The sequence below is a fragment of the Eurypyga helias genome, unplaced genomic scaffold, assembly GCF_000690775.1.
Source record: "Eurypyga helias isolate BGI_N326 unplaced genomic scaffold, ASM69077v1 scaffold20948, whole genome shotgun sequence".
In the NCBI taxonomy this organism is placed as follows: domain Eukaryota; kingdom Metazoa; phylum Chordata; class Aves; order Eurypygiformes; family Eurypygidae; genus Eurypyga; species Eurypyga helias.
The window spans coordinates 22,381-31,876 of record NW_010265212.1 but is presented as its reverse complement, the minus strand read 5'-3'; the positions used below and the strand labels follow the sequence as shown (position 1 = coordinate 31,876).

General features: G+C 40.1%; 1 protein-coding gene across 1 annotated transcript; it reads left to right on the top strand.

Annotated features, from left to right (window-relative positions):
- The first annotated feature begins 1,961 nt into the window (after positions 1–1,961).
- On the top strand, positions 1,962–6,957 carry KBTBD8 (kelch repeat and BTB (POZ) domain containing 8). Its single transcript, XM_010156657.1, has 3 exons — positions 1,962–2,167; positions 2,805–3,919; positions 6,494–6,957. The coding sequence occupies exons 1-3, from the start codon at positions 2,019–2,021 to the stop codon at positions 6,955–6,957; spliced, it is 1,728 nt and encodes a 575-aa protein (XP_010154959.1). The 5' UTR covers positions 1,962–2,018.
- The last annotated feature ends 2,539 nt before the right edge of the window (positions 6,958–9,496 follow it).

Here is a 9,496-nt window from a genome sequence, read left to right as displayed (position 1 = left end):
TGGGGTCAGGGGTCTGGGGTAAGAGGACGCCGGGGTGAGGGCCTGTATATGGAGAGAGAGAGAGCAGCAGCGCGCGAGGGGAGGTGTGCAGTGGCACTGTGCTTTGTTAGGGTGGAAGGAGGGTTTGCTGTGAGGGACACCCCTCACTGTGGTCTGTGTGAGAGGGGCTGAGCCGAGAGGGAGGAGCAGGGTTGTTCATGATGAAAGGCTTCTATGAAGGTGGGTATGTGAGCAGTGCAGAAGGGAGGGATGTCTGAAATTAACAGGGAGAGTATTTTGGGGTGATGTCTGTGAGGAATGGAATTAACATTTTGAGGTGCAAGTCAGAGGAATAATAATTAACGAAAAAGATGCTTGGGGTGGGAGGGAGAAAATGAAGGGGATGAAAGTGGGAAGGTTTTATGGGGTGAAAATGGTAATGTGGATGGTGTCAAGGGTTAAACAGAAAAATTGGAAGATGGGGATGAGTATCTGTTCCTGGCTGAGTCCACTAGTGCTGGAAGCTGCTCTGCTTGCATGTGCTCATTGCTTGAGTGACTGGCAGGGTCAGAGAAGAACTATTTTGCATCTTTTGTTTACTTTCTAACAATGAAAAACTCTTCTGCAATGGTAGCTACATCAAAGTTTTCTTGTACATCAAAGCTTTGCTAGGTAGGAACTGATATAGCAAAGTATTATTTACTTGGAATTTGCTCGGTAGTGATTAACATTGTTTCTGAACAAGTACAAGCACAGATTCTCCCCTAATGATTGGTGCTTTTGACTGCTGGAGCTCAGTCACCGTGATAAACTCCCCTGTTGTAGATCTTAAGCTTTAAGTATCTACTGTTTTATTTGGAATTAAAAAAAATGGTTTGAAGACATTTCCTAACAGTGCTTTGAAGAGGCACTGACAGTATTTGGCCCCAAGCCTGCGTGAGAAATGCGTGCCCAACAGCAGATCCCTCCTGATTTAATTGTGACTGTGCTTAAAGCTGTGTCTGAATTCAGAGTAAGAGAAGCTGTAACTGCTGCATATCACCACGAGTTAGAATTTAAATCTCCCATTCATCATCAGCATTGTTGTTCGCTATCCTCATTGCCCCTTTGTGTTGCCCAAAATTTGCTGGAAGCATTCTCTGTTGCAGTCAGCAGCTTTACCTGATTTGCAGCTCTTGCCACCTAATGTTTTTCTTTTGAGTTTTCCTTTGTTGTTGTTGCGTAAAAAATGTTGTTGCTGTTACGAAACAGACTTTTGTGCTTGGTACAGCTCAATTTTCACTTTGGGATTTACTTCATTAGGCGTATCATGTGTTACTTAGAAGCACATACTGAACTTCATGCTTTCACTGTGATACGCAAACTCCCTACCTAGGTGATTTCAAGTGGCAGTTGTATTTTATTTGTGAAGAAAACCATATGACAGTATATACAAATCTATGTGAATTTACGTTTGTTGCCCAACATACTTACTGTAAGGCTGTTTCTTCATGAGTCTCCGCTATTAACCATCACTTGTGTAAGTTAGTAGCCAGTTCCTGTTTCAGCCTGAAGTACGTGCCCATAGACTTGTGTAACAGTGACGTAGGTTGGGGCTTATTTTCTTCTTCTTTCTTTGTTTTTCCCATTTTATAAGGCAGTAAGCATTGTGATTCTTGACTTAATTTCCCTTCTCCCTAGGGAGATGTAATAAAAATGAACTATAAATATTATTTTTTTTCTTAATGGATGTCATTTTATAGTTTAACAGTAATCTACCCATAAATAGGGAAAAAGGAAAAAAAAAAATTGGGACATCTTTATATCTTTACTCACCCTTCAATCTTGCTGTTGAGGGCTAGTGATAACGAGGAAGTATGGAATATTAATTTGTGCTAATTATTGTTCATGCATGGGGCTTTTTGGGGGTGTCTGTGGGTTTTGGGGGTTGGTGGGTTTCTTGTTTGTTTGTTAAACAGTTTCAATTTTGCTTTGTAGAACCAAGTAAGTTTTCACAAACGCTGAACGGAATTCCTTCTTCAAACACAGTCAGCAGTGGAATGGACCCCTTCCATGCTTGTAGTATTCTTCAACAGCTTAAAACCATGTATGATGAAGGACAACTGACAGATATCGTAGTGGAAGTGGATCATGGGAAAACATTCTCCTGTCACAGGAATGTTCTTGCTGCAATCAGTCCTTATTTCAGGTACAGTAGTCCATTGTTCTAGTGGTCATCAAAAGCAGAATTATTTATTTTTGTTAAAATTAAGAAAAAACCACACCTATACTAATATTCCATGTAATTATCAATAAGATAGTGCACCTAGGAATAAAGATTATTCTCCTAACGTCAGTGAATTATCTGTCTCTGTTGATCGAAGTAGATTTTCATTGCAGAAAATGTAACATTAAAAACCAAAGCAAACCAAAAAACTCCCTCCAATGTTGAAGGTATCTTGGATACAGTAAGAGCATAGTTAAACTACACGTGTCTTTTTAAAGTTACCTATTCTAGTGCTAGAATATGTGTATGAAATAACATGTTGCAAGTTGAGTGTGGAGACTTGGATCCTCCAGACCTTTGCTTGTAAACAGTGAATTTCATTGTGGGGTTAGTGAGATAATTAAGCAAGAGTTTCCAGTTTGCCACTGTTGTTTCAGTAAGTCTAGAACTGGTCTTAAACTTCGTTACCCAGACAGGACAGTGGAACATCAGTGATAAATGTATTTGTGCTGATATAAGGGCAAATGCCCTGGGATGAGCTGTACAATATAATCTTGTTTCTTATAGCTGTAGTGAGAAGGTACTTACAAATAAACTGCTAAATGTTTGTCTTTTGTAGATCTATGTTCACTAGCGGCCTTACAGAGAGTACCCAGAAAGAAGTTCGTATAGTTGGTGTTGAAGCAGAGTCAATGCATCTAGTGTTGAACTATGCATATACCTCCAGAGTCATGCTGACAGAGGCCAACGTCCAAGCTCTGTTCACTGCAGCTAGTATCTTCCAGATCCCTTCCATACAAGACCAGTGTGCTAAATATATGATCAGTCACTTGGACCCACAGAACTCCATTGGGGTGTTTATCTTTGCTGATCACTATGGTCATCAGGAACTCAAAGACAGGTCGCAAGACTACATTCGTAAAAAGTTTCTGAGTGTCACCAAAGAGCAAGAATTTCTTCAGTTGAGAAAAGACCAGCTGATAAGTATCCTGGACAGTGATGATTTGAACGTAGACAAAGAAGAACATGTTTATGACAGCATTATAAGGTGGTTTGAGCATGAACAAAATAAGAGAGAAGTGCACCTTCCAGAAATCTTTGCCAAATGCATCCGTATGCCTCTGTTGGAAGAGACATTTTTAGAGAAAATCCCTCCCATGTTTGCACAGGCTATGGCCAAAAGCTGTGTACAAAAGGGACAACATCGTGCCAATGGCTATACGCAACGGCTTGGAATGACCGCTTCTGAAATGATCATATGCTTTGATGCTGCCCACAAACACTCAGGAAAGAAGCAAACAGTGCCTTGTTTAGATTCGGTCACAGGGAGAGTGTTTAAACTATGCAAGCCACCCAATGACTTGAGGGAGGTTGGAATTCTTGTATCTCCTGATAATGATATTTATATTGCGGGTGGTTACAGACCAAGCAGCAGCGAGGTCTCCATTGACCACAGAGCAGAGAGTGATTTTTGGATGTACGATCACTCTGGCAATAGGTGGATTCCGAAAGCTCCTTTGTTGCGAGCCAGGATAGGCTGCAAATTGGTTCATTGCTGTGGTAAACTGTATGCAATAGGTGGTCGCGTTTATGAAGGAGATGGGCGAAACTCACTCAAGTCTGTGGAGTGTTATGACAGCCGAGAGAACTGTTGGACAGCTGTCTGTCCGATGCCGGTAGCAATGGAGTTTCATAGTGCTGTGGAATATAAGGATAACATCTATGTTTTACAGGGTAAGGTGGTTTGACTGACTATGTGGTGGTTTGGTGGAAGTGGGGGTGGTTCAATCAACTGTCTGCGTGCTCTTGAGCACCTCAGAATACCCGTTTTCTGGATGTTTAAAGAGTGCCCTGGGACAATGGGGTGGGAAGAAAGCAAGGGAGAGCAGTGGGCAAGGAAGAGTGAGGTTGTGCTTGAGTGCCCTGGGAATGTGTCACGACACTGTGGTACTGAGTTAGTGCACAAGTGGCAGTTTTGGTGGTGGTCTAAGTCAACGGTGTAGTATTAAATTTTACTGTGAAAAGTCTTTATTAAATCTTCTTTATCTGGGTGAAATGCATTAATGTTGGAGAAAAGATAATGAAAAATCACTTTGCATTTTATTTAGCTAAACCTGTAAAAATTCCTGGTGTCTGTCCTCTTGGTGACTGGTGTAAGTCCGTTAACCACTGTAGGCCTTTGTTTCCAGCCCTGCTTTTTGAAGCCATCCTGGTAACTGGGAAAGATGATTTATCTCTTTGTAGTTAACTCTGTTTCTTTGGTCAGTAATTATAGTACTGCCTTAACATCCTTTCTTCTGGTGAACGATCAGACTTATTGGTGTATTGGATACTGAGTAAAAAGGATCATTGTGGGAATGGATCAAATTTATTAATACCTTTATTTTATTTACGGAGATCCTATACAAAATATGTATTGGTATGTATGCATGAGTGATATAGCAGTCCACACTTAAAAGTGCTGAGACTGATCTGTGAGACTGTAGTAAGAGTCCCAAGAAGTGGAAAGAAAGGAGAAGGGGGTGTCTTGCTTATGTTTCCCAACCACCCCTGTGTAAGCACCTGCAGAAGTTGGGGTCTTAGGTCCACATCAGCTCCCTCTTTGGGTCACTGTCCGTACACAGCAGGACCACAGGAAGGAAACAGGGTAGAGGATACTGTAAGAAGTCAACCTGTTTCCTTGACTTTGCATTCTCGCTGCTTGCTAAGGTTGGTGGGCTTCCCCGTGATTTGCAGAGAGTTTTCTTCATTGTTTCTGTGTCAGATTTGACTTTTGTTGGTTGTGGCTTTAAATAATACTGGTACACTAGCAAGCGCTCTCAATCTCTCTTCTGTTGGGTCAGACACCTGCTTTAGATGGTTAAAAAAGAACGCTGAAGGATATCTAACTTGTTAGAGGTTTTGTTTGTCCTTTAAATGCTTATTGGAATGCCTAAAAGGTGGATATTACTGTAACGTATAGAATAAGAGTGCATCTTTGTTTATAAATTCTGAGCTGCACTAATTCTGTGCTTCGGTGGTTTAAACGACAAGTCAGCGCTCCCATAAATAAGCTACGTCACTATGCTAGCCAGAAAATTATGAAGTTTTCTGTGTTATGGAGAATAGGCAGCTTTTCTTTCTGAGTGTGACAGCTGAGACCTTGATTGAGTCGCACTGAAGTAGTATAAAGAAGTTAACGTTCAGTAATTTTTCTAGAGAGAGCTCAGAAGTTTGAAGTAGTCGGTAAGGATTGATGAGTGTTAAAATGCCAGCGGAGCGCAAGCGTCGGTCATGGGAGATGATGCTGTGGAACTAGAATGAATGATTAAAAAATGTATTATCTGTAAGACTTAAGTGATTAACTTACGTTTCACCCATTTTACTGTAGTATTTTTGTTTTCTTCGACTTGAGGTGCTTGGTTACACAACAGCTTTGTTAAAATAGCCATGTGAAATTATATATATTATAACCCCCCATGGCAGGGGGTTTGTAACTAGAGGAGCTTTAAGGTCCCTTTCCAACCCAAACCATACTATGATCCTATGATAGATGATTTGAATTATGCTAATATTTGGCAAATATCAGGCCCTTCTTCTCCTGGGCTTTACAAAAGACAAGGTGGTCTTTCTCAGTCTTCTTATCAAGTTTGCAGAGCATGAGCTTTCAGTCACCTGAACTGCCCCTGTCTACAGCCTGTAGATGCTACTCTGCGCAGTCAACGAAAGAGATGTTTAATAAGCCGGTCGTAAAAGTACCGCTGGATCAGTAGCTTCCTGCGAGTATTCACCTGGCATCCTTTCAAGCAAATAGCCTAAACATGTAACCCAGCCACCTGATACAAGTATCTGTGTAGTACCAGACACAATTATTTGCTCAGACCTAACAACTTTCAAGCTCTGAATTCTGAGACTCCAGGGTCTGCAGATGACGTGTTGTGAGATGTTAAAGAACAACACAAATACTGCAGGCATTTCAAGCCTGGGATTTTGAAAGGTTTTGGCCCAGGTTATTAAGCATGGTTTAGAAGTAGTAAAGGTTACCTAGGAAATGCGTAAAACACTGTATTTCTGGTATGCTTCAAATTCCCTCTCTTGAGCTGCAGTAGGAACGCAAAGAGGGTTTTACTCACGATACTGATATTGTTCTAATGCGCTTGGAAGAAAGCAGGTGATGGTGCTGGGTTTGTTGTTATGGGATCCAGGCTTTTTAAAACTGATAGATGGTTTCTGTCAGTGGACAAACGTACTTGAAAGCTTAGTAGCCGCAGAATTGCTGTTCTGGAAATGAAGCATAAGTTATGTTTTATTTTTCCTCTCTCTTTTCAGGGGAATTTTTTCTCTGCTATGATCCTCAGAAGGATTACTGGGGGTTTTTGACCCCAATGACTGTGCCTAGAATCCAAGGCTTGGCAACTGTATACAATGACTCCATCTACTACATAGCTGGAACCTGTGGAAACCATCAACGTATGTTTACCGTAGAGGCCTATGATATTGAACAAAATAAGTGGACTCGGAAAAAAGACTTTCCGTGTGACCAGTCCATTAACCCATACATAAAACTCGTACTCCTCAAAAATAAACTCCATCTCTTTGTCAGAGCTACTCAAGTCACTGTTGAAGAACATGTTTTCAGAACCAGCAGGAAGAATTCGCTCTACCAGTACGATGAGGTTACTGACCAATGGCAGAAAGTGTACGAGACTCCAGACAGGCTCTGGGATTTGGGCCGGCATTTTGAATGTGTTGTTGCTAAATTGTATCCGCAGTGTCTTCAGAAAGTTATTTAATTTTCTTTTTGGTTTTCAGTAACAGGCCTTAGTGATTTCAGTGGTAATCTGATGCTAGAGAAAACATGTCTTAAAAGAAAACACAGAAATTGTCAGTATTTATTGTAAGCTGAAACAGGCAGTTTTGTGTACATGGGGACGGGTGCTCTTTAAAGGTTGCAGTCTGGGGAGGGAGTTACTGGTTCAGTTTCATATTTACTGATATTTTCCTGGGAAATGAGAAGGAGGTTACAAAGTGCAATTATCAGCATTTATTTTTTTTTTTCTGGTAAACACTTTATCATGTCATAGTAGAGGGGTGTTTTTGTGGTAAGAGCAAATTAAGTGGAAGAGCCAGGATAACTATGCACTACAGTGAACGAAAATCTAGCATTAATAGCTGAGGATGTCCAAGATGTCTCGAAGTGACTTTTCTTCTCTATTTTTTTTTTTAATACGGGTAAAATTTGAGGCAATATCACTAATTTTTTTTAATTTTAGCTTGAAAGTACATAGAGGAAGGGTAGATGCTGATTCATAATGATCCTTTTTTTTTCTTTTGTACTGTTTTTGAAGCCTGCTAAGATGTTTGTGATGATGTTTGTTTGTGCACTACGTTTGGGAGAAAAACTCAAGTCAGAATTGGAACGTGGAGTACCTTCGCCCTGGATGGAGGCCTGCTCAGATTACTGTACCACTTCCTCTCTGGAGTTTTGTTTAAATTGAGTTTAATGATAGGGGGGAGGAAAATCCCAACACCTATTTTCTGCCACTTAGATGTAATGCTGTAAAAACCTTTTTTTTTTTTTTCCCCACACACTGCTTAAAACCTTTTTTTTTTTTCATCCCATAAAGGGCTTTATCCCAGAAGTTGATGGTGCTAGTACATTTTTAATACTTGTTTGTCTGAAATGGGCTAGCCTTATGCTACTGTTCAAGACAGCCTGTTAGTTTTCGTGGAGTGTGTGTCTGTCTTCAGGCCCTGTCCTGTCATCATGTTGTCTTTTTTACATAACATTTTTACTGCAGTGGTATTCTTGCACAGAATGGTGACAGGATATGGCCTTAATAATGCTGATTTTTTGTTTAGTTTTGTGTGGAGTGTTCGTTCTGTCTCCACCAAAGTACAGTGCTGTGTGCAGCGTTGGCACGTGCTCCAGTAATTTGGAAAAGTGTGGCTTAACTTTACAAGTTAGTTTTCTTTTCTCCTGCAATCAAGCCCTCGAATACTTTCTATTTCATGTTGATCTATAATGTGAAAATTTGCACTACTGAGCTTTCTCTACTCTCTGGTGTATTAAAACAAAGTTGATGACAAGTTTCCATCGCTTAGATGCAAATACAGAATAGGGATCCAATCTACTGCAACACTTTTCTCTATGTATTTAACATTCAGCTTACCTTTTAAGAAGTAACTAAGTTCAAAGTTCAGCCTCTACTTCAGTAGTGAAAACTGGATTTGAAAGGGAAAAGATGAATCCTAAAACTTGTACCAGCTGTACTTAACCAGGTTTAACTTGTTACAGCTCTAAGTTTTGCAGGGCTGTGAGTACGTTATCTTACTCTTCCCTGTTTTCTCAAAATTGACCTGAGTAAACCAGTTAACTTGAAATGGTCGTGGCCATCGCTGGCTCTAAGTGCTCACCATTATCTGGCTTAACAGCTGATATTTCAGTAAGCCAAATATTTAGCTCATTGTTTATCCCCCTGGCATGGCTGAGGATTTGGATAATGTTTGTTTACTATGTGGTCTCGCTGTTCCCAAATGGAATCTTTCTAATACATGAAAATACTCACTGGTTCTACTTCTTAATTCTTGCACAACATGTTTTAAAAGGCAAAACCAAACTAAAAACTGTGAAATGAAAAAAGAAAAAGCCTCTTTGCATTACATACCTCATCTTCCAGAGATTCACCAAACCACTTCTTTCCAGTGCGAGCACCTGAGTTGGTTTTTTCTGACGTGAAGTTGATGATTCCTGTTAAGACTGTTTTCCAACAGTGTTGAGGTGTGTTTTGTTTCTTTGTTTAGTTGTCTTCTGGATACTGTTTTAGGTGTATCCATAGCCAAGAATAAGAGTTTTCTTAAAGTACAACTGACTTCACGTTCTGAATTATCCTTAGCCCTTGGCTAGCTCTCTTTGCGCTGTTGTAGGCCTCTAGCTGCAAGCTTTCTGAAGCACCCTCCCTGACAGTGTTGCATTTGTGTGTAAGACCCTTTTTTGGCAAAGTGTTATGTAACCTTTTTCTTGTTTTGTTTTTTGGTTTTGTTTTTTTTTAAGCTTGGTTGAATATTTACAAGACTTCTTGCTGCTTTTTGACAATCTTCTCTATTTATTTAGTAGAACAAATTTCAATATATTACTTGAAACTATGAAATAGAATTGAGTTAGCAATTGACTGGTCATGTGATGTATAGAAGTACAATATGCTGTGGTTAATTCTGCAGTAGGTTTGTTAATTTTGTTTATCTGCACTAAAGTACGAAGATCTCCATTCTGTTTAACCATTCAAACTGAGGGTGTGATCCAAGTCTGTAATGTGTTTAAAAGCTAAATCC